The following is a 27,703-nucleotide window of genomic DNA, read 5'->3' as shown; positions in this document are numbered from 1 at the left end:
CGGCACATCTGGAGGATGCCAGGCTCGGGGAGGCGGGTTCGGGGCGTCAGGAACGCTGGAAAGGAATTCCCCGCTAGGAGCCGGCCTCCCCGCCTGCCTCTCGCAGCCGGAAAAGCCGTGACTCCTGCCGGCCGCCTGGCGGCTCGCGTGCCCGCGCTCCCTCGCCCTTGCGCCGGGGGGGGGGGGCGGTTCGATGCCCGGAGGAGCGCGATCCTGCTCGGCCCCGGGGGGACCCCGCCCGCGCCCTCGCTGGCTCGGACGCGCGGCGGCCAGGCAGGCCGGCACGCGCGCGCGCGCCCGTCCCAGGGAGCAGCGCATCTCCCCCCCCCCCCCCTGGCGCGGCGGCTCCTTCCTCCCTTTCGCCGGCGACGTCTTCCCGGCTAGCCGGGCGCTGCTCCCGCCGATCCGGCGGTGCGCGCTCGCACGCGCCCGGTCTCCCTCCCCATGCGCGCGCGGGCGGGCGCGCTCGCCCGGCCGCTCCTCCGCACGCGCGGCGGTCCTCACCTGGCAAACTTCACGCGTCCCGCCCGGGCGCGATGACGGCGCGCTGGCGAGAGGTCGGGATCGCCCGTCCCGCCCTCGGGCAGGCTGCGGAGCCTGCGGAGTGAAGCGAGCCGGGTGGCCGCAATGCCCGTCGCGGGCGCCTCTCCTCCGCCGAGCTTCTTCCCCGCCCGGGCTGCAGGTCTCCGGGGGGCGGCGGCGGGCAGCGGCGGCGGGAGGCCGGGCGCGTGGAAAGGTGAGTCCGGCTCCCCGCGCGGAGCGGGAGGGCGAGGCGGGGCCAGGCCAGGCCAGGCCAGGCCAGGCCAGGCGGGAGGGCGCAGCCATTGCTTCGCCGCGGAGCGAGCAGGACGGAGGGGCCGAGGCTCGGGGAGCCGGCGGGGGAGCGCGGCCGCGCGCAGCTCCGGCGCAACTTTGCCCGCCTGGCGGAAAGTTGGGGCTGATGAAGCGCCCCCTCCCCGCGCGGAGGCCAGGCGTGCAGCCCGATCCTGTGCGTGCGCGCTCAGCAGCCGGCCCCGCTGCCCTCGCTGGCGCTTGCTCGCAGGTCAGCGCGCACCGGGTCGCGGCTCCATGCCCCGCTTTGCTAGAGATCACGCTGAGCCCGCGCGCGGGAGGAGCAGGTTTGCAGCGCAACCGTGGACCCGTCTACTCAGACGTACGCCGGCGGGGCTTACTCCCAGGTAAGCGGCCACAGGGGTTGCAACTCCGGCGAGGGCTTTTGGGGTTTTGAGACGGAAAGCGGGGGCCGGGGGCGAGAGTGGCTGGGTTTTCAGAAGGGGCGGGAAAGGGGGGTGTGCCTCTTCCACCAGCGCCCCGGCGAGACGTCCAGCTGCGCACGGAGCCCGTGGCCCGGTCCAAGCAAGGTCCCTTGGCATCTCTCGCCCGCGGCGCTTGGCTGAATTGGGGCTGGCAGGGACGTCGTAGAATAGTGTGCCGCTGTCATTCGGATCCCCATTCAGAGCTGTGGAACCCAGGCTGCCGCGTTAGGGAGGGGGCTGGTCTGGTGCCCTCTTGTGGCTCCCCGTTTTCTAAAATCGTATTTTCTAGAGCTGAGCAATATATAGAAGAGGTTCCAGTTCTTTAGCCGTAAGTTGACGAATGCGGCCAAATAAAGACGTGGGTCCTGGGGAAATTTAGCTGAATGGTCGTCTTGAATGTCAGTCTTCGCAGCAACTGGTTCTAAACGATGTGGTTTTTCATGGTGGATTACATATTTGACACCAGCCTCTACATTTCCCTCCCAAGCAGAACGGGCAAATGGCATTTCCATGTTTCTGGAAGTTTTGTTTCCACTTTAAAAAAGAAGAAAGGGATTATTAAAAGAGAAATAGAGATATTTTCTATTGTGGTTTGTTTCTCAGTAGCTTGCTCCAGATTTGACAATTTGCTCTTTCTCTGCATCAAGATCACACACACACACACACACACACTGATAAGGCAGCAAGAAACAGCAAGCCTGAAATTCAGGCTAGAGCCCCCTTGAAAATAGCTGTTCTTTCTCTGCCTCCAGAGTTTGATACTTAGCAGGATACATTTTGTGCATTCACATGGTGCAACTCTGATTCAAATTTTTGCCACGCACATCTGCCGGACTTCCCCCCTCCCCCGGCAATCAGTGCATTGCTTCAGAAGATGGACCACCACAGTTTTGATATAGCCATGTAATGCAGTGTTGTTTTAGGTGGTGTATTTTAAAACCCTCCTTTCTTTCCAGGAAAATTCATTTAAACAGGACTTGATGTCTGCTAGTTATGTCTGTGAAGAGAGATGTGATAGCAGCAGCAGCAGCCAGAAAAGGGGTGTGTGGAGAGATGGTTCCTTCCGGTTAACCAAAACCTGCAGCTAGCATGCCCTCTGAAGTTAGTGTTTTTTATGGCAGAGTTGTGCATGTTGCAGTCCTAAGAAGCCTGGCTATACCATGTGGGGAGGGGGGCATGCTCTAGGGAATATGGTCTTTCTCTAGACTGGGTGATGGGAATTGTGTAGAGCACGCATTTTCTCTGAGAAAGAACACGTCCATGTCACAGTCCCTACATGACGTTTGCAGATATGACATGGATTATGCAAATCTTAAGCAAAGGGATGTCCTTTGGCCGGTTGGTTGAAGCTGGCATTCTATGCTTGACGTCAGGGGTAGGTAGACCTCAGCCTTGCAGGATCTACTTTGCTTTGGGGGGTTTTACTAGAACTCCAAGATCCACCAACTGGAGCTTGGTGCAAAAGACGAACACTTAGAACTAAAGACTTCTGAGTCCAGGAATTTGTCTTGAGTACCAGAACTGAATGGAGCTCACAGCCCTTCCACACAAAAATCTACTTCTGGTCCCCCTGAGCTTTTTTCAGACAGGCTAATTAGGGGGTGGGGTGGGGTGGGGAATCTGCTTTAGGTTATCTGGTGCTCAGGTTACCTAGTGCTCATTAAATGGTTAATTTGTTAACTTGCAATGCAGTCAGAATTTATTTATTTATTGCTGCTCTTTAGTTTAACAAAACTCTCAGGCCAATTCACAACAGTCGTAAAACAATATGTCAAAGCCAATATCAATCAGAACAGTAAAACCTAAGTGAAGTGATTAAGGGCACAGTCCTGTGCATGTTTAGACAGAAAAAAAGTCCTACAATTCCCAGCATGCCCCAGCAAGCTGCTGGCTGGGGCATGCTGGGAGTTGTAGGACTTTTTTCTGTCTAAACAAGCATAGGATTGTGCCCTAAGACTACAATCCTATATACACTTCCCTGGGAGTAAGCCCCACTGTATGAGACTTACTTGTGAATGGACGTTATAGGATTGTCGTGTAGGGCTCCAATCCTATATGCACTTACCCGAGAGTAAGTCTCGTTGAATGCAGTGGAACATACTTCTGAGTCGACATGCATAGGATGGATTGCATTGCAAAAAGCCAAGAACACTAGTTAAAATTATCGGATTAAAACCATCTTGGATGGAATGCTGGGAAATCTGGGTCAATGCCAAGGTCTTTGCCTGGCCCCAACAGGGCATCAGTTTCAGCATGAGGCAAGCCTGCTTGGGGAAGAGATTCCACATACAGGGTGCCGCAACTGAAAAGGCCCTCTCTCTGGGGACTTGGAGCAGGAGTAGTACCACTGATACTGATGACTGTATTATCTGAGCAGGTTCATGTGGGAGAAGATGGTCCTTTAGACAACAGAATCCTCATGCTCTGCGCTGCACTTAGTCTGAGCTGAAATTAGTCTGCATGCTCTGCATAAGCCTCGTATCAAAATACCTTGTGCCCACCTGGTTTTCATATTTTCTTCCTTCAGGGAACCCTCTCCACCTTGATTTGTCAGCTGAGCAACCCTTGTGCATCCAGAGGATTCCTGGATACGTTCTAAGCTGCACACTCAGTTCACATGGGGCCCTGAGCAGGCTGGTTTGGCCTTGCCATTAACTGCCTGGCCTGGGTGGAGGGTGGCTTGTAGAACACACCTAGCTCACCCCTGCAGCTGCACATTGCAGGGGAAGATCATACATGGGGGAACCTCTCTTTCAGGGGCACTTCTCCATCATTACCAACCTTCTCTTTGAGGGTCCTCTTGTAATCATCTGAGAAATCCAAGAGTTCCCTAGAAGACCATGTGAAAACAACGGCTTCATGCAGGCAGATGATCATGCATCTCAGAGGGCCATTGGTAACAGGCCTTTCAGTTGCACACGTTTGTGGTGTGAAGGCCCTCATATGAGCTTGTGCTGTAGTAGCCTCCTTCTCTATAACAGGAGGTTGTTTGAGTCTCATGGCCCGCTGAGGAGCCCGGGGCCAGTGGAATGTGAAACAGTCACCCAGTCTCATCATGACAATTGCATGTGCTGTTAATCAGGTCCATTTGCAGATGCCACCAAATCATTTAGGGTGGTTAAAACAAAAAGGGATTGTGGAGAGCTCCAAAAGGATCTCTCCAAACTGGGAGAATAGGCATCTAAATGGCAAATGCGGTTCAATATAAGCAGGCACAAAGCGATGCACATTGGGGCAAAGCATTCCAACTTCAAGTATAGCCTGATGGTATCTGAGCTAGTGGTGACCTATAGGAAAGAGATCTTGGGGTTGTGGCGGACCCCTCGATGAAAATGTCAACCCAGGGTGCAGCCACTGTAAAAAAAGGCAAACTCCATGTTAGGCATAATTAGAACAGGAATTGAGAATAAAACTGCCAATGTCATACTGCCCCCATGCAAATCTATGGTGCAACCTCATTTGGAATACTGTGTCCAGTTCCGGTCACCACACCTAAAAATAGATATTGTAGAGCTGGAAAAAGTGCAGAAAAGGGCAACTGAGATGATCAAGGGGCTGGAGCATCTCCCCTATGAGAGGAGGTTCCAACAGCTGGGATTGTTGAGCTTGGAAAAAAGGAGGGTAAGGGGAGATATCACAGAGGTGTACAAAATAATGACTGGTGTGGAGAATGTGGAGAGGGAGACATTTTTCTCCCTCTCTCAAAATACTAGAACACAACGGGGTCATCCCATGAAGCTGATGGGTGGGAGCTTCAGGACGGATAAAAGGAAGAACTTCTTCACACAGTGCATAGTTAAACTAAGGAATTCTCTATCACAGGATGTAGTGATGGCCACCCATTTGGATGGCTTTAAAAGAGCGATGGACAAATTCCTGGAGGAGAAGGCTATCAATGGTTACTAGTCCTGATGGCTACGTGCTCCCTCCAGTACCAGAGGCAGTGAGCCTATGCACACCAGCTGCTGGGGAACATGGGTGGGAGGGTGCTGTTGCGCTCATGCCCTGCTTGTGGGTCCCTGGTCGACAGCTGGTTGGCCACTGTGCGAACAGAGTGCTGGACTAGGTGGACCTTGGTCTGATCCAGCAGGGCTCTTCTTATGTTCTTATGTACTCTTCACTTCAAAAAACAGGAACTAGAATCCAGCATCCAGCAAGCTTAATTATGTAACTGGGATTAAAGATGCAAAGTACGCCATGCTGTATACGTATCTGCCTACTTTGGATGATTTCTTCTGCTTCTCCACATCATGGATGAGGCCGGTGAAGGCCCCCCACAAGCCCACTGCTCAGCTGTTTTGCAGGCTGGGGAGAGACAAACGGAGAGGAGGAGCAGGCAGGCAGGTTCAGTGCCTGGCACCTCTGGTTTAAAGGGTCAGGCAGGAGGATGGGGAAGGCCTCTGCCTGGAGAGCGGCTACCGAGAGTGGGCTAGATAGGCAAACAGTCTGAGCTGGTACAAGGCAACTGAAAGCCCTGCTCAGACCGCCAGCCCATCCTGTCCTGTTGTCTGCCTGTTTTCAGGCCCCTGGGGCCTGGAGGCAACCCGCAGCCCATGGGCTACACGTGGCCCTCAAAAGCCTACAGTGTGGGTGGCCAGGGCCCTCCAAATCCCCCCACAAGCCCACTGCTCAGCTGTTTTGCAGGCCAGGGAGAGACAAACGGAGAGTAGGAGCAGGCAGGCAGCAGTGTCCCCTTCTACATGCTCTCTGGCCCACCGAAATCGCACTCCCCCCTCTCCAGCCCGCCCAACAGCCGGAGGGAGCCTGGCTGCGAAGCCTGGAGGGCACGCCAGGACAGCCACCCCCGCGCGCGGTGCCCCCAGCCCAAGCGGCACTCCCCAAAGTCCGCCAGACCGGTGGGAGGGGGAGCGGCTGCGGCGCCTCTCCCCAGGCGCCGTCCTGCCCCTCGCAGCCCCGCTCCTCAGCTGCCCCCAGTGCTTGCAGCTGGGCAAGAGGGCGGGGCGACGCATGAGAGGGGCTCAGGGAGCGGGGAGTGGAGGTTTCAGGGGGGCCCCCGCCACACGCTGAGATTGGGGGAAGAGCGTGTGGGTCGGTCTGTCTCACTGGGGTGGGGAAGGAGTGTGTGGCAGAGAGAGAGCGAGGGTGAAGGCTGAAGGCTTATGTTTGTTTGTGTTGTGAGAGTGCGGGTTGGTGAGGGTGGAAGGGGGTGTGTGTGAGAGAGAGGGGGGAGAGGGAGAGGGAGAGAGAAGGCTTGAGGGTGTTTTGAGAGTAGGGGTTGGTGAGGGTGGAAGGTTGTGTGTGAGGGGGGGAGAGGGGGGAGGCAGAGGGAGAGAGAAGGCTTGGGGTTGTGTTTTGAGAGTAGGGGTTGGTGAGGGTGGAAGGTTGTGTGTGTGAGAGGGGGGGAAAGGGAGAGGGAGAGAGAAGGCTTCGGGGGGGTTGTGTTTTGACAGTAGGGGTTGGTGAGGGTGGAAGGTTGTGTGTGTGTGAGAGAGGGAGAGGGAGAGAGAAGGCTTCGGGCGGGGGGTGTTTTGAGAGTAGGGGTTGGTGAGGGTGGAAGGTTGTGTGTGTGAGAGAGAGGGAGAGGGAGAGAGAAGGCTTGGGGGGTTGTGTTTTGAGAGTAGGGGTTGGTGAGGGTGGAAGGTTGTGTGTGTGTGAGAGAGGGAGAGGGAGAGAGAAGGCTTGGGGGGGTTGTGTTTTGAGAGTAGGGGTTGGTGAGGGTGGAAGGTTGTGTGTGTGAGAGAGAGGGGGGAGGGGGAGGGAGAGGGAAGGCTTCTGGTGGAAGTCTGTATGTGGGAGGGAGGGAGGGAGGGGATGGGACTCTGGCCCCGATCACACCCACCACCGCCTGAGGATCACCTACCACCAGCATGTGATTCCTGATGCACTGCTGCTCAGGGGCAAAACGCTTGCCCACCCCTGCCTCAAGGGCTAGATCCTTGCTAGAAACTTGCTTTAAAAGGCGGCGGGGTGGGAGTGGGGGGGGAGGAATATTGATGTTCCCTAGATGCGAAATTCTACCCCGCTACAAAATTCTGTGCTTGCATGGCACCGTCCTGGAATACACCCAGTTCTACTGTAAAATCTGTCTTCAGGATGCGTCCACACATTTGGGGGAGTGTCTTCTGCCTGTTTGTTCCTTTAGTAGGTAGAGCTCCAAAGGGGCACAGCACGGTCCATAACCGCCTTCTCCAACCTGTCGTCCTCCAGGGGCGTTGGACTACAATGCCCATCACCCCCATATGACATGGCCATTGGCCATGGTGGCTGGGGATGATGGGAGTCCAGCACATCTGGAGGGCGCCAGGTTGGGCAGGGCTGGTTGATAAGAACTCTGAAGTCAACTCTCTCCCTGCTTACAGACCCACCACGTCAACTGCCCCCCGCCAAGTCAACCCTCTCCCTGCTTACAGACCCAGCTTTGACCCCCCGCCCCGATATACAGGAGGGTGCTCCCTTTCCACATGAGGTGTGTTGGCAGCCTGCCTCTTCACCCCAGCGATTTGCAAGGATCAGGGCCCTGCGGCTCAGTGCGGACGCCTGCTTGGTTTTTCACGTTTTGCTCCGTTTCCACCGTCTTGCACAGTCAGAGGTTACTTGGGTCCGTACGCCAGTGTGCACAAAACTGCCGTGATCAGCCCAACAACCCCAACCAGGACGCTGGCTGCCATGGCATCTTCTCATGGGCGTGCTACCCCCCTTCCCAGCTCTTAAACAGTGCTCTGTGGGTTGGCATTCTTAACAGGAATAGCAAGAAAGAACAAGCTGCGTCGGGAGGAGCTGAGAACCATCCCAATAACGCATCATGCGACTGCTAAAAGAATCTGTGGGATCGTGCCTGGCAGGAACAGGTGGCAGCCTGGCAGGACCCACCAGAGACGTCTGCCCTGGGGCCTCCTACTGACTCCAGGCAGCCACTGTCTTTGTGTTTGACAACGTCCTGGGAAATGACTCTGCTTCTGGAGCACTGCAGGGGGAAGCATGGCCAGCACCACAAAAACATGGGGCCCTGAACCAAACGGTACTTTGCCCAAAGGCCTCAGCCCTGGAGCTGGCCTGGCACAGTGTAAAAAAAACCCTAGCATATCATGGGAGTTGCATCTGCTTTTGGTTCAACTTTCAAAATAGGTCCACAAACATGAGTAGCCCACATTTTTTTCTCATTCCACCGGCCCATGTGTACCTTCATTCATAATTCGTGGCACAATGATGGTCTGAGAGAAAAATGAAACCCAGAACCAGTTTTTTCCCCAGTTCATAAAAGCTTCCCTACCTGGTCATCTGGAAGTAATTCTGATTCACCATGGGTGATCAGATGAGGAGATAATTACAGGCCTGCCCTGCTTGTTGGCATGAGAATGGGGATGATGATTTTTCAACCCATCTTGAAAAATGCAGCAGGCAGGAAATGCAATATAGGCTACACTTTATAACCAAAGACCCATGTCATTTCCTAGAGTGAAGCCCCCTAATGCCTCAGGCTGTGTCCCCTTAGTGTAATTACCTGTTCATGGGGATGTCAGAGAATTCTGCCACGGATCTCGGTGAGGCCAAATGCCAGTGCATTCGGCCCCCCCAAAATCCATGGCAGAACAAAGCCCCCAGCCCCCCACCCCGCAAAAGGCATGTGAAACGGGACACCTACCTGCTGCTGTTCGTGCTGCATTGCGAATGGTGGCCGCATCTGCGTCTGCCATTCGCTTCTTCACTATAGCCGTAATAGGCTACGTAGAAACTTAAGTAGTAAAATACTTTTACGTCCCTGCGGAAGCCGTGATAGGCTGCGTGAGTATTTACGTAGCCTATCACAGCAAAAAAAGGGAACGCAAATGGCTACAGCGGCTGCCATTTGCGTTCCCTTTTTTTTTGGCCGTGATAGCCTATGTAAATATTTACGTAGGCTATTACGGCAAAAGAGAGGGGCGCAAATGGCGTAGTGGCCGCCATTTGCGTCCCTGTATTTTGCCGTGATAGGCTACGTAAATATTTACGTAGGCTATCACGGCCAAAAAAAAAGGGAATGCAAATGGCGGCCGCCATAGCCGCCACCATTTGCATTTGCTGTTTTTCTTTTTTTTTTATTTGCTGTTTTATTTTGCCATGATAGGCTACGTAAATATTTACGTAGCATATCACCGCAAAATACAGAGACACAAATGGCAGCGGCTACGGCAGCCGCCATTTGCGTCCCTGCAGCTGCCCAGCAGCTGGATGTCCGGCTGCTGGCGGCCCCGGCCAGCGGCTCCATGGAATCGCCGCGGAGTGGAGCCGGCCGGAGAGAATTTAAGGGGAGGGACGGAGCGCCTCCCCCCCACCGTGAATGTCACCCTTTGAAAAGGTGAGTGACTTTGTACATTCCTAATTTCAAAGGGGCAGTACTGGGTGCTTGAATCTTTAATTGGGCTGTCTACCGGAGGCAGGGCTTTCCCAACCCTCTTGGCACTAATGCAACTCATAATTTGCAAAGGCTGGAAACACTCCGTGAATCCCTTTCACCCTTTAATCGGATTGCCTTCCTGGCAACAGCCCCTTTGCTTGAAAGGGAGGAAAGACCCAAACAACTTTGCTTGGCTCATTTCATGGAAATCTGGACCAAATTACCCTCATAAAACACACAGGCTCAAAACCTTTTATCCTTCCACAGAGCCAGAAGACAATTTTCTCAAAGCCCACAGGGCATCATTGGCTTTCTGAAATGGGCAACGGCCTATTGATCCTAGATTTGGGAAGTCTGGTCTCCCGCTGATTGCATAGTTTTGATCACAGCAAGGGCAGAATGTTATATCTGGTGCAGAATTTTGCTTCTCTGTTCTTATTATTACTATTACTACTATTATTATTTATTTCTCTTTCTCATGTGTGGTTCCTTTTCTTGTTTTGAAGGAAAAAACCCCACGTTCTTAACTCTCATGGCTGCAGAGTAGAGCATGGGCAGTGTCTGGCAAAGGCTTGGATGGGGCACAGGAGGCGGGGGGTCTTAGCCCCCTCCAAGTGTTCAGGCCTCACACAGTGAAGAGGAGAGTGGGGCAAAGCTCCCCAGCCCTGCCCCCTCTGCCATGCCCCCATTGCTGGCTTCACTGCCTTCCATGTGTTGAGAAGGGAACGTCTGCCATAGGGAGCCTTCACCACACCTGCAGTTTAGAACCCTGGAAGAGCAGAGTTTGCAGTCACACAGGGCACCTGGGTGAGTAGAGAAGGCTCCCTGCTGAGGACGTTCAGCCCCCAAAACACGGAGGGCAACAAAGCTGGTGACGGTGACCATGGGTTTACTTTATAGAGGACAGTCCTCTGTTTGAAGGCCCCCTCCATTTGAGGGGGCTGCGGTGGCTTTGTGGTTAAGATGCTGAACTGCAGACCGGAAGGTCAGCAGGACAGCAGTTCGAGACCCGAGTGCCGCATGATGGAGTGAGCTCCCGTCTTCAGTCCCAGCTCCTGCCAACCTAGCAGTTCAAAAGCAAGAAATTGTAAGTAGATAAATACGTGCTGCTTCAGAGGGAAAGGTAACAGCGTTCCGTGCACCTCAGTGTTCAGTCATGCCGGCCACATGACCACGGTAGCATCTTCGGACAGTGCTGGCTCTTCAGCTTAGAAATGGAGATGAGCACCACACCCTAGAGTCGGACACGACTGGTTGGGGACTTCTTTACCTTACAGTCAAAGAGTGGGTAGACCTGGGCTCCCTGGAACCCATGGCAGTGGATGGGTAGACTGGGCCTCCATGCATTCATGCATACAGGAGGGAACAGCATTGCAGTGGTGAGCCCTGCCCGCAGAATATGCACTTGCGTTTGTACATCTGTGTGCACACATGTACCGACTCTGCATGCATAGGCTTGTATGCACAGCCAGGGACTGCATTGTAGAGCAGCAGAGGCCCTGAAGTTGCCCATCAGCGGTCATCACCTGGGCAGCAGCTTGAGTAGACATGCAGGCCATCTAGTCACGGTCTTCCCCACCATGGGGAGAAGTATTGCACTTCTCTATGACTTATAGTCATTGACCCTGTTCACACATCATACCAATCCAGGTTGTGCATTTTTTCATAGGACCCCTTGCTAGTTCATGCAGTTCAACTGCTGCCGCCACCAGGGACACCTCATCCCTGGGTTGTTTATTCGGTCGTCCAAACCCAGACCTCTGGCTTGTCTCTCCCCTGACAAGAGTTGGAACCCAGGGTTATTTCTAAGTATGCCTCTATGCATATAAAACAGCACGCGCACATTTTATACAAGTGTCTTCTTTGGGCCTCTTTGTGGGCAACACATTTCCTATTTCTTGGCAATAAGTGGCCACCATATAAATGGCCCCAAGTGCATCAGATGTGCCAAAGTGTAGTCGGGTAGGACACAGGATTCCTGTTTCAGAGGTAATTTTTTAAAATCACACCGATGAAGTACAATTGGGATTGACACTTCAAACGTGCCAGTTTCACCAGGCCCTCCCTCTCCTTCCCTTTGCCACCCTGTGACCTTTTGGTGAACCAAAAAGTACTAGCACAGAGTACTAGCCGGTCTGGTCAACTTAAAGCGATGTCTGCAGTGCAAAGCACCTAAAAATGGGGATGGCAGAGAATTCCGCCACGGATCTTGGTGAGGCCCAATGCCAGTGCATTCGGACCCCCGAAATCTGTGTCGGAACGGCCTGCCGCCCCCCGCCCCCCCCCCGCGGATCCCCCTCGGGACAAGACTCACCTGGGGCAGATCTTCTGGGTGGTGGCAGCTGCGGCGGCGGCAGCTGCGGCGGCTGGTCTTCCGACCGGCTGCCACCGCCACCATTTCCACTCTTGTAAAAAAAAAAAAAAAGACTTGATAGGCTACGTAAATATTTACGTAGGCTAAAACAGGGAATCAAAAAGGGACGCAAATAGCGCCCGCTACGCTATTTGCGCTCCCCTTTATTTTCGCCGTCATAGTCTATGTAAATATTTACGTATATTAAGAGGGCAAAAATAAGGAACGCAAATGGCAGCGGCCGTTGTTGTTGTTCAGTCATTCAGTCGTGTCCGACTCTTCGTGACCCCATGGACCATAGCATGCCAGGCCTTCCTGTCCTGCGCTCTCTCCCGGAGCGTGCTCAAGTTCATATTCATTGCATCGGTGATGCTATCTAGCCATCTCATCCTCTGCCGTCCCCTTCTCCTTTTGCCTTCAGTCTTTCCCAGCATCAGGGTCTTTTCCAGAGAGTTTTCTCTTCGCATTAGGTGGCCAAAATATTTGAGCTTCAGCTTCAGGATCTGTCCTTCCAATGAGCACTCAGGGTTGATATCCTTTAGGATTGACTGATTGGACCTCCTTGCAGTCCAGGGGACTCGTAAGAGTCTTCTCCAGCACCACAGTTCAAAAGCATCAATTCTTCGGCGCTCAGCCTTCCTTATAGTCCAGCTCTCACAGCCATACATTACTACTGGGAAAACCATAGCTTTGATTAGACGGACCTTTGTCGGCAAGGTGATGTCTCTGCTTCTTACTATGCTGTCTAGGTTTGCCATAGCTTTCCTCCCAAGGAGCAAGCGTCTTTTAATTTCATGGCTACAGTCACCATCTGCGGTGATCTTGGAGCCCAAGAAAGTAAAATCTGTCACTGCTTCCATTTCTTCCCCTTCTATATGCCAGGAAGTGATGGGGCCAGACGCCATGATCTTACTTTTCTTAATGTTGAGTTTCAAACCAGCTTTTGCACTCTCCCCTTTCACCCTCAACAAGAGGCTCTTTAGATCCTCTTCGCTTTCTGCCATTAGGGTGGTATCGTCTGCATATCGGAGGTTGTTGGTACGTGGTTTTTTGTGTGTGTTTTTACCCAGAGCCCTCCGCGGCCGGAAATCCGGCTGCGGACAGCTCTGGCCTGACTGGGCCTGGCCGGCTGCTCCGCAGAGCTGCCGCAGAGCACAGCCGGCTGCGGAGGATTCCGGGGGGGGAGGAATGGAGTGCCTCCCCCCCCATCGAGGATTCCGGAGGGAAGGACGGAACGCCTCCCCCCCACCATAAGCATAATCCGCGAACAGGTAAGTGACTTTCGTACATCCCTACCTAAAAATGAATTAATTTGCATTTTGAAATGGGGCGAATTTGTTCATTTTCCCATTCAGTTTAAAACGAGTGCACAGCCCTGATCTGCCGCAGTGGCAGTGCTGCATGGGAGAGAGCCAATCAGCAGTTTCCTCTTCTGCCATGCTACCAACGTAGCGCAAATGGGAAGGTGTCTGGATCTTGCTGCTATCATCTGTGGTCCAAGACCATCTGATGCTTAAAAGGTGGGAAAAACTATGTTCTTGTTCCTGGCACATAACAGTTGAGCCCTCTTCCCTGAGGCAACGTGCATACAACAGATGTGCATGAGAGAGCAGGATCGGTCACCCTGAGCTATGTGCATGTATCTGCAGCATATGCTCATATGCACAGTCGAGGACCCTGCAAACAGTACGGTTCCTGGTCATGCATACAGGCCTATATGCTTGCAGAGTTGGGACATGTGTGCACACGATGCAGATGTACAAATGCATGTGCATATTCTGCAGTGTGGTGTGGTGGCAAGAGTGTTGGACTAGGAGCTGGGAGATCCGGGTTCTAGTCCCCACTCGGCCATTGAAGCTCACTGGGTGACTTTGGGCCAGTCACAGACTCTCAGCCCAACCCACCTCACAGGGTTGTTATTGTGAGGATAAAATGGAGAGGAGGAAGATAATGTAAGCCGCCTTGGGTTCCTTGCCAGAGGAAAAAAGGCGGGGTATAAATGCAATAAATAATAAATAATAATAATTTTGCCCTGTGTGCCTGAGGCTGCATGAAGGCCCGGTCTACCCATTCGTGGCCATGGGTTCCACAGGGGGGCTCATGAGAAGATGCCCAACTGAGGGGAGGGAGTGGGTTGCTTTGTGCTCCATCACGCTCTAGAATATTCTACCATTCTAAGTTGTGCATGCTCAATTCTATATCTGTATTTTTCCCAGTGAGCCACTTGGAAAACTGCAGCTCTTGTTTTCTTCGGCCTGGGAAAGTGACCGATCATACAGCTGGCCTTGGGGTCATTTAAGAAACATATCAATGTAACAAAGCAATTAAATCTGGAAATGTGTAGTCTACACCATGTTCACCAACATTTCAGAATTATTATTACTATTATTGTTGTTATTGTTATTCAGTTATTAAGGGCGCAATCCTATGGCCGCTAGTCAGTGGCTAGATGGCCATAAGCACGGATCAGCTCCGCACTCGGAAGAGCGGCGCAGAGCAGGGAAAACAGGGCGTTCCCGGGGGCGGGCCAGGGCAGGAAGGTTGGAAGTGCTGGTACAACACTTCCTATGTGTCATCCGGCCGCCCCTTCCCACACTCCAAGGTCCCACGACTAGACAGCTGAAATTGGCTGTCTAGCCGCAACAGCAGGGTGGAGGCAGCATGAAGGACATCTGCTCCTCCACACTCCTCCTGCCCCGCCGTGGATAGGCGGTCACCCCCGCGATTGGAGGCCACCATCGATTCAGATAGGATTGCTCCCTAAGCGCCTTATAATGGAATATAAAAATCACCTTATAAAGGCGCTTTATAACAGTACATTTTAAGTCTTTAATATACAGAGATTAAAAGTTAAGGCTGTCCCTGTCCAAAAGCTCACAATCTAGTAGACTTGATACAAAAGGAAAACGGAATGGGCAGGGAAGAGGAAAGCATGCAATTCAGGAATCAGTTCTTAAAGTTACATAATAAAATGCAACCTTTCAAATTTCTGCCACTTTTGCCATCTTCACATATTGCTTTTATTATTTGACTTTAAGAGAAACTTAGAATAAAACCTGCATCTTAAAAAACCTTCATCTTAAAAAACCCGCATCTTAAAAATCTTCATATATTTCTTTTATAATTTGACTTTAAGAGATACTTAGAATAAAACCTGCATCTTAAAAATCTTGGTTGCACAAGAAGAATCTGAGATTTTGTCCCCCTCCCCCATCTCTAAATTTGTTTTGGCTGTGAATTTTATTTAGCAAAAATATTTGTCATTGAGCAACTTGTGTGGTTCATCCCAAGCTTTTCAAGAGCAATCTGACTCTAATACTGCACAGAAGAGGAGTGGAGTCAGATCTTTCTACTCCCCCACCCCCAGGCACATTTGTCCTGCCCCAAGGCCCACTGGTCACCCACACATTAGATATAAAATTTGTGCACAGTATATGTTGAGATTTTTAACTCTTGAAATAGCTGAGGAGGGCTCTGGATAGGGGTGAATGCTCCTTCCTTGTTCTCCTCGACCTCTCAACGGCTTTTGATACCCTTGGCCACGGTATCCTCCTGGACCACCTGGAGGGGTTGGGCATTGGAGACACCGTATTGCGGTGGTTCCGGTCCTTCTTATCCTGCAGGTACCAGAGGGTAGCACTGGGAGAGGAGGTTTCGGACCCGTGGCCACTCACTTGTGGGGTGCCACAGGGTTCCATCCTTTCCCCGATGCTATTTGACATCTACGTGAAGCCACTAGGGGCTATCATCAGGAGGGTTGGGGTGCGGTGTCATCAGTAGGCAGATGACACGCAGCTCTACCTCTCGTTCAAATCTTCACCAAGGTTGGCCGTAGAATCCCTGTCCAAATGTCTGGAGCCGGTGAGTGGCTGGATGGGGAGGAATAAGCTGAAGCTGAACCCTGACAAGACCAAGGTACTTTTGGTGGGAGACAAGAGGAGGCTGGGGGATGTTGACCTGGTGTTGAATGGGGTACGGCTACCCTTGAAAGACCAGGTCTGCAGCCTGGGGGTCATTTTGGACTCCCAGCTGTCCATGGAGGCTCAGGTGTCAGCTGTGAGCCGGACAGCGCTGTATCAACTCCATCTGATATGGCGGCTGCGCCCCTTCCTTCCCGACCATCTGCTCCCATCGGTAGTACATGCCCTGGTCTCCTCTTGTTTAGACTACTGTAATGTGCTCTATGTGGGGTTACCCTTGAAGATGGTTCGGAAGCTGCAGCTGGTACAGAACGCGGCGGCTCGCCTGATTGAAGGCAGCCACCGGCAAGATCACATCACTCCAGTGCTGAAGGAGTTGCACTGGTTACCAGTTGTTTTCCAGGCCAAATTCAAGGTGTTGGTTTTGACCTTTAAAACCCTATATGGTTCCGGCCCAGCCTATCTCAAGGAGCACCTCCAGCAGCACCAGACAGGCCGCTTAACAAGATCAGCCTCGGATGGCCTTCTCTCTGTCCCATCAGCCAGGACAGCTAGACTGGTGGGGACGAGGGAGAGGGCCTTTTCTGTGGTGGCCCCCACTCTGTGGAACTCCCTCCCTAAGGAACTCCGTCATGCCCCCTCTTTAATGAGCTTCCGTCGTGCATTAAAAATGTGGTTGTTCAGGCAGGCATTTGGGGTGGGTTAGGGTATTTTAGAAAATGTTTTTATTGTAGAATTTTATTGTTTTAAACAGTTTTATTGTATGCTGTACATCGCCCAGAGTGGCTGGGTGACCAGCCAGATGGGCGATTAATAAATTTAATAATAAATAATAATAAATAAATAAATTGAAATATCCAGAAAATGACGGTTTGGGACTAGGCAGGTAGATATACACATCCGTTAAGTGTAATGAGTTGGGTGCTTCTACCCTACCCATTCCCTCTTGTTTGGCAAATTGTAAGTGGTCACCCTAACCAGACTCCCTGATGTCGAACCACTTCCCAATGTAGAACTGCTTCCTTGCTCATCTCATGACCATCAGAGGCCATATGGAAGCACTGAGAAGGCTCAGACTGGGAACCACCTATTGGAGGTGGGGGCAGGTAGGGTGGCTACTGATGTGTCAACAAAGAAGAGAAAACATCACCCCAAAAAGAGAGATTTGCATAAAATGTGCATATGCTAATTTATATGTATAGATGCAGATTTGGAAAGAATACAATTTAGGTAGAAATACGACATGTCTCACCGGAGTGGGGAAGACTGTGCCATCCCATCCCACAGAGGACTGTTCTCTGTAAAGGAGGACCGCGGGTGGACCGTGTCTTCAGCGGCGCTCGTCAGGAGCACAGCGCCAAGGTTTGGCATTAGCACAATCCAGCCGCTGCTTCTGTTCAGAGCCAAGGCTGCTGCTGGCCCGGGGTACCTTTCACAAAGGGCTTATCTGATGTCATCAGGTTTGGGGCCTCTTGCTATCGGGTTTCCTTTCTCTGTTGGTGGTTCCCACCCACCCCCCTCGCTACATCACTTTTTCCTGCCAGGGTTTATTTTTAAGATCAGCAACAACAACATTGGGAGAACAGAACTGCAACGCTTTGCATGGGCGACGGAAGAGCCTCCTCGCCCTGCTGGACGGCGCGCTGGCAGCTAAGTCGCCCGCACAAGAGGAGCGCTGACCCGCTTGGCTGGCAATGAGAAACCTCTCGGCCTGGGTGCCCCTTGCCTGTGACTCATGTCTTCCTCTGGGAGCTGGCTAGAAACGCTTTCCTCCCATTTTTAGCAACAGGAAGGGGTGCCCTGGCCAGCTCTTCCGGCAAGCAGGGAATCTCCGTTCTTCAGCTGGGATTCAAAGGTCCCGTCTAGCTCTTGTTCGGCTTCACCCGCTTCCTCCCGGGTGCAGCACTTTGCCCGGTCATTTCCTTGGTCACTGCAGGCTTCTTGGTGCTTTAGTTCTGCTTGTAGTTGACTTGCAAACAGAGAGGTTGCACACAGGTGCCGCCACAGCTGACCGCAGCCGTCCCTAACTGGTGCCGTGATGAGTTGGACTGCAACTCCCATGCTGGCTGGGAATTATGGGAGTTGCAGCCCAACACATCTGGAGGCACCAGGATGGGGAAATCTGGCTCAAACAGACCAGCAGTCAGCCAAAGTCCACCGCTCCCAGATCAGAGCTGGAGAGCCCACACCCTCAAATGCTGCTGGCTTACAGAGCCCAAACTCAGCTCTTCGTGTCTCTCATCCTCACACACAGACCCCTGGATCGCATCATCCTTAGCTGGGAGGAGAGGAGGTCTGCCCCCTCTCCGATCAGTCTTCCATACTCAAAACATTCTAGGCGGGACCTGTATCGAGACGCAAAGCTCTAACCGTAAGTTCTCAAGGAGTCCCATCAGCTGTAATTTCTCTTAAAAGAATTATTGGCCAGCAAATTGAACCACCTTTGAGCAGTTGTTCAAGCCCCATTCACCTTCTCCTGTCCAAACCCCCAGTCTCGTAACAGTATGGCCAGGGCGTGCGCATATGCCCAGTGGATGGTCCCCCTTGACTGCGCCTCCTCACATCACATTGTGAGTTACTTGAAGCACCCCCAGGTTTTCAGAGGGGGGGTTGGGTGGCACAGGAGGCTGCTCCCAAAGAATGGGGTCTTGGAAGCCCTGCTACGTGCATGATGGGGCTGACTGCATAGCTCTTTGGATCCTGACCGTGACCAAAATTCCTTTATGTTGCAATTACGTTAATATAACAGAGCGTGGCATCCCTTTTGGCTGTCGTGACAGGTTGCTGGCAATATGTTTTCTTATTGTTGCCAATCAGGAACAGTTTTTTTGCAATACAGTGAGGCGATTATAGCTTTTTAGAACGCTCCCTGCTTCGGAGCATCAAAAGCTAGCACTTGCTGACTGGTGTCACTTTCTCAGTTCCTGGCCTAGTCATTTGAGCCGCTGTTCCTGTTCCATCTACAACCAGGACAGGGTTTGTCATCTGCTAAGTGGTGGAATTTGACACTCTGGTATGGAATTTAGTACTTGTCATCTTGCAAGAGGCTTGTATGTGAAAGCAATTCATTGCTGGTTGAACTTCCTTTGAGATTAAGATCCCTGTATTTCTTTTCTTCAAAAAACAACAACAACAACAACCCTGTGGGGAATTTGCCAGGTTCTCAGGCACAGTTTGAATGGGGCACTGGGCATGTGAAAACAACAGCCACGTGTGTGGGGTTCCATGTGGCTGGATGTCATATTGGCTGGGTGTATATATGTGAAGCATCACCACTCCACAGGTCTGCAACCTAGGTGTGTGCCACACTGCGGCAGCTGAAGAATGCTGGAGGGCGCAATCCTATCAGGCTGGTGGCCGCCTCCGAACTCATAGGCGGCTGTCTATCCAATGCAGGGCAGGATCTTCCCCTTCATGCTTCAGCCACCCTGCATTCATGGCTCGACAGCCTATTTCAGCTGTCTGGCTGCGGGAAGTTGGAGCGGGGAGGGGATGCCAGACAAAACATAGGAAGCTTCGCCCCCAGGAACAACCTGTTTTCACTCTTCCGCGCTGCTCTTACGAGGCGGCACGGGAGGGGGATGGAGGTCGGTTCTCAGGGAACCAACCTCAGAGCACAGGCTCCAAGCTCGGTTCCTGGGAACTGACTTATCCTATGGCCATCTAGCCGCTGACTAGCAGCCATAGGATTGTGCCCTTACTGTTTGATTGATTGATTGATTGACTGACTGACTGACTGACTGATTGATTGATTGATTGATTTCCGTACTTACCCTCACCAGAGTTTCCAGGAGAGTTTACAAGAATACATAAAAACAATACAATCATAATATAATTTTTAAATTATATTATGATTTAAATCATAATATAATCAGTGCAATCATAAAACAATGATACAAACAGCAGTTAATCTGTTTAAAAGGCCTGGAAAAATAAAAACGTCTTTGGCTGGTGCCAGCAGTGACGCTACCTGCGCTGGACCAGAGGCCATAGGTCGACAGCCTCAGGATCATAGAATCACAGAATCGTAGGGTTGGAAGGGGCCTACAAGGCCATCAAGTCTGACCTCCTGCTCAGTGCAGGAATCCAAGTCAGAGCATCCCCGACAGATGGCTGTCCAGCCTCATCTTGAATGCCTCCAGTGTGGGAGAGCCCACCACCTCCCCAGGTAATTGGTTCCATTGTCGTATTGCTCTTACAGTCAGGAAGTTTTTCCTGATGTTCAGCCGGAATCTGGCTTCCTGTACCTTGAGCCCATTATTCCGTGTCCTGCACTCTGGGATGATCAAGAAGAGATCCTGGCCTTCCTCTCTGTGACAGCCTTTCAAGTCCTTGAGGAGCGCTATCACATCTCCCCTCAGTCTTCTCTTCTCAAGGCTAATCATGCCCAGTTCTCTCAGTCTCTCCTCATAGGGTTTGTTTCCAGTCCCCTGATCATCTTCGTTGCCCTCCTCTGAACCCTCTCCAGCTTGTCTGCATCCTTCTTAAAGTGCAGTGCCCAGAACTGGACACAGGACTCCAGATGAGGCCTAACCAGTGCTGAGTAGAGGGGAGCTAGTAGTTCCCGGGATTTGGAAGCGGTGCTTCTATTGATGCAGCCCAAAATAGCATTTGCCTTTTTTGCAGCCACATCACATTGTTGGCTCACATTCAGCTTGTGATCTGCCACAATTGAGGACCCCAAATATCTCCCTCAGAGGCGGCAGCGGCTCCTCCTGCAGTGGTGGCAGCAGCCCCTCCCCCCTTCAACTCACTAGTAAAAGGAAGCACTGTGGCAGCCGGCCAGTCGCGGCAGCAGCCCCACGGCACGCTGCTTGAAATACAACGGGGCTTCTTTTTTTCTTGACTTTGGTTCAGCTTGCTGCTACTCGAACAGATGCTGCCTTTGCGGGGAACACCACCAACAAGGGCACAGGAGCAACATACGGACTGCCCCTTTGCCATCCCTGTGCCCTCGTTGGCCGTGGCCCTCCCCAGGGCCGTGTCTGATTGGTTCCGCTTGCTGCTACTCAAAGTTAAGAAAGTGGTGGGGACTTTTCCTTTAAACGGTACGCCGCAGGGCTGCAGGCTTGACCAGCCTGCTGTGACAGCACTTCCTTTTACTAGTGAGCTGAGAAGAGGAGCTGCGTTGCTCCCCCTCCCAGTAAAGAATCCCACAGCCTCTTCTTTTAGAAATCATCCCTTTGAAGGCCCCGATCCTGCTGGGCGAAAGGATGCCACTTCTTTGCTTTTCCTTTTATTCCCCCCCCCTTTCCTTCCTTTTTCACTGCGCTCTTTCGTGGTGCTCAAAGGAGATACAGCAGCACCAGTCCTCTCTCTGTTCAGCAGCAGTGAGGCGGGCCGGCTCTCTCCGTCTCTTCCTTGGTCCAAGCAGCAGGAGGGAGCCCCAGGGCTTCTCCACATTAATGGAAAACCCCACTGCCTTACCAGGGCTTTCTGCTTCCGGATGCCTTATGGGATTACAATTGGCTCCATAACATGGGTGAATATGGGTGGCCGCGTGGTTTGAATTGAAACCTTCCATTTGGGCACTTTTCCTATGTTTTCCTTTAGACAATGCCATCTAGTGGCTGAAATCTAGCACTATGACGGCATTAGACACTACCAATTCTGTGCATTTAAAAAAAAATACCTCATTTAGTCCGGTGTTTTTTACAGCGGGATAAACCTGAAAAGGCGCAGTGTGGGAGGGGCCCAGGATGTCGACAACATCATGTAATGGACCCGCAAACTTCCGTGAGTGGCCGATCACAAGCGTGCAATACATTGCTGGTGTAGAGAAGCTCCTTGAACCAAAATCCATGCGGGGAAAGAGCAGGGGAGGGAAGGAGTTGAAGAAAGATGAGGGTGGCAGGAGAAGGTGGGGTGTCATAAGATGGGTCCAGCTTTAAAGCCACTCCCATTGGTAAGAGTTATAATGCCACTAGACTGAAACACTCATGACTTGGTAGAGCATGGAAACTGCAATCACACATACAAAAACACAGTGTAAAAATAGTTTTGGAAAAAGCTGAATATTGTGGCAAAAATAGCATCAGGACAACAGGTTGGGGAGTTCATGGTGTGCCATGTGAGTGAATCAGACGTTACAGTACTGGGATAAAACATTAGTGTAGATTGGCCCCCAGTTGAGAAATCTAAAAACAGCATACCAGGGCTAATATTCTTTGGATAAACTAAGGAGACGTAGGTTATCTCTTGTAATGTATCTCTATTTACAAATATAAAAGCAGTAGCAAATAAATGAACTCATGTAGTCAGCGGCACAAGTCCTGATCCTGTATCAAGTTCCTAAAGACAGCAATGGCACCCCAAGGATGCCTCAGGTTTAGCCAACTCCAGTCAGCAACTGCCAGTCTTATCTGTGTCTGCCCACATTCAAACAGGAAACTCCTTCTTTCTCCCTCTCACACATCCCTTGAAGAGCCTTAGTCACATCCCCTGCCGTGCAAACAACTTGCCCACTCAGCAGAACACCTCCAGTCTTAGCTCCCACTTTTGAAACATCAGCTGGTCATCCTCGAGTATTGCTAAGCAAGGAATTTCATGGTCATCCAGCAGCTGTGATAATAACTTTGTTTCATGCTAGTTTAACTGTCATGGCTTCCCCCAAAGAATCCGGGGAACTCTAGTCTAGTGATGGTGCTGAGAAATCTCTGGTATGGAGCAGTCACCTCTTTCCCAGAATTACAGCTCTCAGGGTACCTTAGGGAGAGGGCATGACTATTAAACCAGTATGTAGTACAGATGTGCCCACAGTGTGTTTTTGGCAACTTGTGGCTATTCTGGTAATGTTAAGGGGGGCGTGGGGGGGGCAAAGGAAAATGGGGCATATTCATTTAGGAAAAGTAAATGTGATTCTTCTTCCCAACTTATTAACTTGGTCTGTTTGCCAGTATTATCAACCAATTATTGTAGATATACTGTACATGCCTCCGTAACAGTCCACACCATGCACGTACAAGTGTGTCTTATAGAATTAGCAGTCTCCAAAGCTCCCTACATGCAAATCAGACCCAGCTACAGAAGCAACCCAAGCTGTCACTTAGGACAGCAATATATTGAAGGGCACACCACTAATTGCCACTTTTGTACACCATTTTTGTACACTGTGAAACAGGAGTGGGGAACTTGTAGCCCTCCAGATATTGCTGGACTACCAGCTCCCAGCATCCAACATCTGGAGGACCACAGGTTCCCCACTTCCACTTTAAGACCAGTGCATATTCATATCAAAAGTACGTCCAGCCCATATATGTTGGAGGGAGGGGATTTCATTCTGATGGAAAAACAGTGTTTCCAACCTTGTTTTCTTCCTTGCTGTGTCTTTCACAGATAGTGCTCCACAAACCACTGTCTCCAAGACTTCCTGAGAGGCAAAGAAAGTTCAAGAGGCAACAGATGCCAGAGTGGATGCACAGTTATCCAGATGCCCCGACATGCCTTTTCTGGACTGGTTCCTCTACCACTCCGTTGCCATGTGGTTGCTCCTCCAGAGTTTTGTTCTGATGGCCTTTTGCTTCCACTCAGCCACCACCTTTCCCAAGGGCTGCTATCCCTCCACTGAAGATGGCTTCAAAACTTTCCGTTGCAGCAAAGCCCAGCTTACAGTTATCCCAAAAGATATACCCAATGATACCAACAAGTTGTACCTGGATTACAACCAGATTTCCTTCCTGCCCAATGACGCCTTTCAGAATTTGCCACTTTTAATGGAACTCGACTTGTCTCACAATGTCATAAGTCGGGTAGAAGTCGGAGCCTTCCGCGGCTTGTCGGAAAATCTGCATTCTTTGGACTTGTCTTCTAACAAACTAGTGTCTGTCAACAAGGATGTCTTGAATACACTAAAAGCCAAAGCCAACCTCTCCAGCAACCCCTGGCTCTGTGACTGCACACTCCAACAGCTCATTGAGAGAGTAGAGCTGGTTGCTGGCACCTCTGATGGTATTGTGTGTGATGCCTCTGCACGGAAGGAACACATTGGAAAGCCTTTCCTACAACTGGTTGGGGACATAGACTTCTGCAACATCTACAAAAAGACCACAGACATCGCCATGCTGGTCACCATGTTTGGCTGGTTCGCCATGGTGATCTCATACTTGATCTACTATGTCCGGCAGAACCAAGAAGATGCCCGACGGCACCTGGAATATCTCAAATCCTTGCCCAGCAAGCAGAAGAAGTCAGAGGAGTCATCTACAATTAGCACTGTGGTGTGACCAAAAATAAAAAAACAAAACCTTCCCACCCCACACATCCTCAGAAAACCATAGGTCCATTGGAGTAGATAGAGAGAGTCTACATCTACTTCGGATGGATTGTGTCCACTAGATGCTGGAATGCACAATGGCTGAAGAGACTGTTATTAAGCAAACACGGAAAAAGTACTTTGGGAGGTAGGGCCTTGCTTATATAAAAGGCCTCCCTTAACATTCATTCTTGAGCAATGAACAACAAAAAAATCACGTCAAAGTCACAGCCATGGTTGAATTCTTTGGCAGATGTCAAAGTAGGGTTGAATCCATTGTTTCCCAGTCTTACAGTCGAGATTCTCATCACACACAGACTTTGCAAAAGCCTCTTTCTCTTGATACCTTCCAAATGTGCTGGGCTACAACTCCCATCATCCCAGCCAGTGTGGCCAATGCTAGGTGGGGATGATGAGGGTTGTTGTCCAACACATCTGGAGGATACCATGTTGGGATATGTTCCCATCACGCAATGCTCCAGAGATAAAAAGATTTGGGAACAAGATGATTCTGCTGTTCTCCGTTTTTCTAACTTTGTTCAGTGGGGCTTGCTCCTAAGACAGTGTGCATAGTATTGCAGTCTTAGAAGTTATTTCAAGGCCTGAAGTACAAAAGCCCCAAAGAGCTACAATCTAGATGTAATTACCAAGTGCTGGGAGGTTTTTCAGTCTGTTATTAATGTGCAAGAGGAGAGAAGACAAAACAAATCACACCGTCACATTAATGCTGAATATCCTCTTTGAACACACATTAACAACACCACCAGTTCCCCTCCAAGATGCTTCATGTTAGAAGTATTTGATTTTTAAATATTTTTTTTTTCTTCTTTGCTGGAATCCATTAGAACATTAAGCGCAGGGTAGGGGAAAGAATCAATGTTCGGAACTTTTAAGCCATTCTCTCACAATTCTTGCTGCTGTTGAGGTTATTTCTTGAGCCTGCTCGGAGATGGAAAATCTTAATTAGCTTAAAGCGATGTAGAAAAAAATTCATACCCACATCGACTCTCGAAGAATACGAAGAAAACATTCACAAATGCCCTCGATCCAGAGAACAGCAGGAGCAGCAGAAGGGTGTGCGTATAAGGTGTGTGCGTCGATAGACAGACACTGCCTGGCTCTCAAGACTGCACGCAGGCTGATTTGCGGGGGCCACCGCAGAGTAGCACATGAACCACGTGCACAGATCAGCACAGTGCTGGGTGATGTCCTGTCCTCTGGTAGCATCTGCTCTGGCAGTTTCACATATGGAAACCTGTTTCTACTGTGCGTTGCGTTCACTGGATCAGGGTGATTGTGTTTACCTGTTTTCTCTTATTACAAGTGGCTGTGTCATTACAATAGTAATCTAGGACTCCAAACTCCCCGTGTTTCACATAGCTTTTACCATTTTGATAAAATAACTTAAAAACAAAACAAAAACAGAATAATCATCAACCAATACCTGAAAACATTTATATGGGCACTTATAGGCAAAATGTCACATTACCGAGAAATGTATAGCATCTATGAACATTTTTCACAGGGAACGTTGCAACTGTCTTTTGCTAAATTTCCCGGACTTAAAAATAATATTATTAATAATAGTAATAATCTGAAAGCCAACCACATAATGTCAGTGATTTTCAAAATGGATACACTTTTTATATGTGCTGTAGCAATAGCTGGATATCCCTTTTGCTGGAATGCTTCACTTCTACCCATCAGAATGAAATGCATATGGATGTATGGATCAATAGCATCACTACTATAAATACTTGGACAAGTAGTACAACGTGAGATATAGGAGACACATCTACATGTATGGTATAGAATAGAATAATGGGGTTATGTTCTTTGAGACCTTTTCAATAATGAAAAACAGTGTTAGACCCACATTTGAAAAGAACTTAATCCAGGTTCCAAAAGTGTATTGTTTTCTTTCCATTTGTCAGAACTAGAAATATTAACCTGCGGAACAAAGGAGCGGCAGTTCACATGTTGCTTTTTGTTATTTCTTCACTCATGGAAGTGGTCCAGTGTGAGCAAGAAGCTCTCAAATCTCAGCTGTGACACTTCTATAGTCTCCAAAGATCTGAAACATACCTTACAGGAAGCGGGAGTTGCCACAGCTGAGATCCACCAGCTCCCATCTCACATATTGTGCTGCTCACGTGAGTCGATGATTCTTGTGGCTGAAGAAAGGATCAAGAGGTAATTCCTGCAACAGCCCCAGCTGATATATAGGGCCAGAGAAAAGCATCACCCAAACAGATGTCTCCTGCTTTCCAACTTTGCACCACCTTTATACACACCAATGTGCCACATGGAAGGGTTGTTTTGTCAAGACTTTTCCAACCGCTGAAAGAAGTATATACGGAGGACCTTAGGGAGGTATGCTGCGCTTGGGAGGATATTTCTACTCACTCCAGACCTTGAGAGAGTTAAAAATTGGAGCTGTGGGCAAGGGATACATCTGTGGCACCCCACCTAAGACTGCAGATGTGACCTGGATGTCCACCTGTATTCCTCATGTGCCTACCTGGTTCCTACTTGGGGGAACTACACCTTGCCAGGTTTCTAGACCATATGACGCTCTGCTCTGGCCCAAGAGGGTCACAAGATAGAGCTTGCATCTGCCTGCCATACTCTCAAGTGCCCTTTATTGAGAGACATCCTCCTCCAGAGCTTTACAGTCCGGTGTTTCAGGGCAGGGCTTTCTGTGGGTGGGCAATTTTGCAAGTCCTACCTACTTTGTAGCAAACGTCTCCCCTTGTTCTTCAAGAGGTTCCTTCTTCTGTTTCCTTACCAATAAAAGCCGAAACGCCTTCCTTTGAAGAAAGAGAATGCACCGCAACAGCCTACCATCAAAGTAAAGGAGCATTGGTCACCATACGTTTCATTTGAGGATCCAGAAGTCAGCTGACCTTCCACTGTGACCATGTATCGAGGATGAGAAGAAAGACCCTAATGTACATGCTCTCTTTCTCTGTTGATGAGCAGCCTTATGCCTTGAGCTCTTCAAACTCAGTACCTCTTCTCTACATTCCCAGTATGCAGTAGGACATCTCCATCGCAGTGTTGGCAGCCAACAAGAGCTGCCTGCAGAGAAAACATTGAGAAACCAAAATGGTAACTGAAAACCTATACACGCGCACAAAAAAGAAAGAGAAAAATACCCTGGTAATAAATACAATCTGTTTTTTCAAGTGTTATTTATTTAACTTCTTTCCCATGAAAAAGACAAATAAACAAAAATTCAACAGGCTTTATCGGAAGGTGCCTTGCTTTTCTTTGAGTCCTTGCACATGTTTCTCACACAAGGGTTGCAAAGCTGATCTGTGCAGGGCCAGCCCAAGGTATTTTGGTGCCTGCAGTGGAAAATGGAGATGGCACCTTCCTCATATTCATTATCTTAGGCTTGGATGCTAACTAGTTGTCCATGACCGGAAAGAGCTCTTCCATTAATGGATGGGACCAAGATCCAGTGGAAGATCCTAGTGGTGGAACAGGGAAATGCAATTTGCTCCAATTTCCCCTTCCCTCTGCAGCCCCCCGCACTGCTCTGGAGGGTCCTCCAGCCCTCATTAGCAGATTTTTAGGGGCACA

General features: G+C 50.5%; 1 protein-coding gene across 5 annotated transcripts; it reads left to right on the top strand.

Moving 5' to 3' along the window:
- The first annotated feature begins 192 nt into the window (after positions 1–192).
- Positions 193–27,376, top strand: LRRC3C (leucine rich repeat containing 3C). 5 transcript variants are annotated; one of them, XM_084804534.1, is made up of 2 exons: positions 193–736; positions 23,200–27,376. In XM_084804534.1, the coding sequence occupies exon 2, from the start codon at positions 23,304–23,306 to the stop codon at positions 24,084–24,086; it is 783 nt and encodes a 260-aa protein (XP_084660660.1). In that variant the 5' UTR covers positions 193–736; positions 23,200–23,303; the 3' UTR covers positions 24,087–27,376. The 5 variants fall into 5 exon arrangements, with proteins under 5 accessions (XP_084660660.1, XP_084660659.1, XP_084660658.1 ...); XM_084804533.1 differs by having other exon boundaries at positions 193–1,178; XM_084804532.1 differs by having other exon boundaries at positions 193–1,178; positions 23,200–23,303.
- The last annotated feature ends 327 nt before the right edge of the window (positions 27,377–27,703 follow it).

This window comes from Heloderma suspectum, chromosome 6 (genome assembly GCF_057233095.1).
Source record: "Heloderma suspectum isolate Gila_16-S chromosome 6, 16-S_ref, whole genome shotgun sequence".
NCBI classification, from domain to species: domain Eukaryota; kingdom Metazoa; phylum Chordata; class Lepidosauria; order Squamata; family Helodermatidae; genus Heloderma; species Heloderma suspectum.
The sequence above is the reverse complement of the archived record's forward strand: the minus strand, read 5'-3'. Positions and strand labels throughout refer to the sequence as shown.

What these genes read in the sequence shown, in the direction of transcription:
- LRRC3C (XM_084804532.1), top strand. Translation starts at nt 194, where the DNA reads ATGCCCGGAGGAGCGCGATCCTGCTCGGCCCCGGGGGGACCCCGCCCG. An exon ending in CCGGCGGGGCTTACTCCCAG is followed by an intron (nt 1,179 to 23,199) that starts GTAAGCGGCCAC and finishes TGTCTTTCACAG; the next exon opens with ATAGTGCTCCACAAACCACT.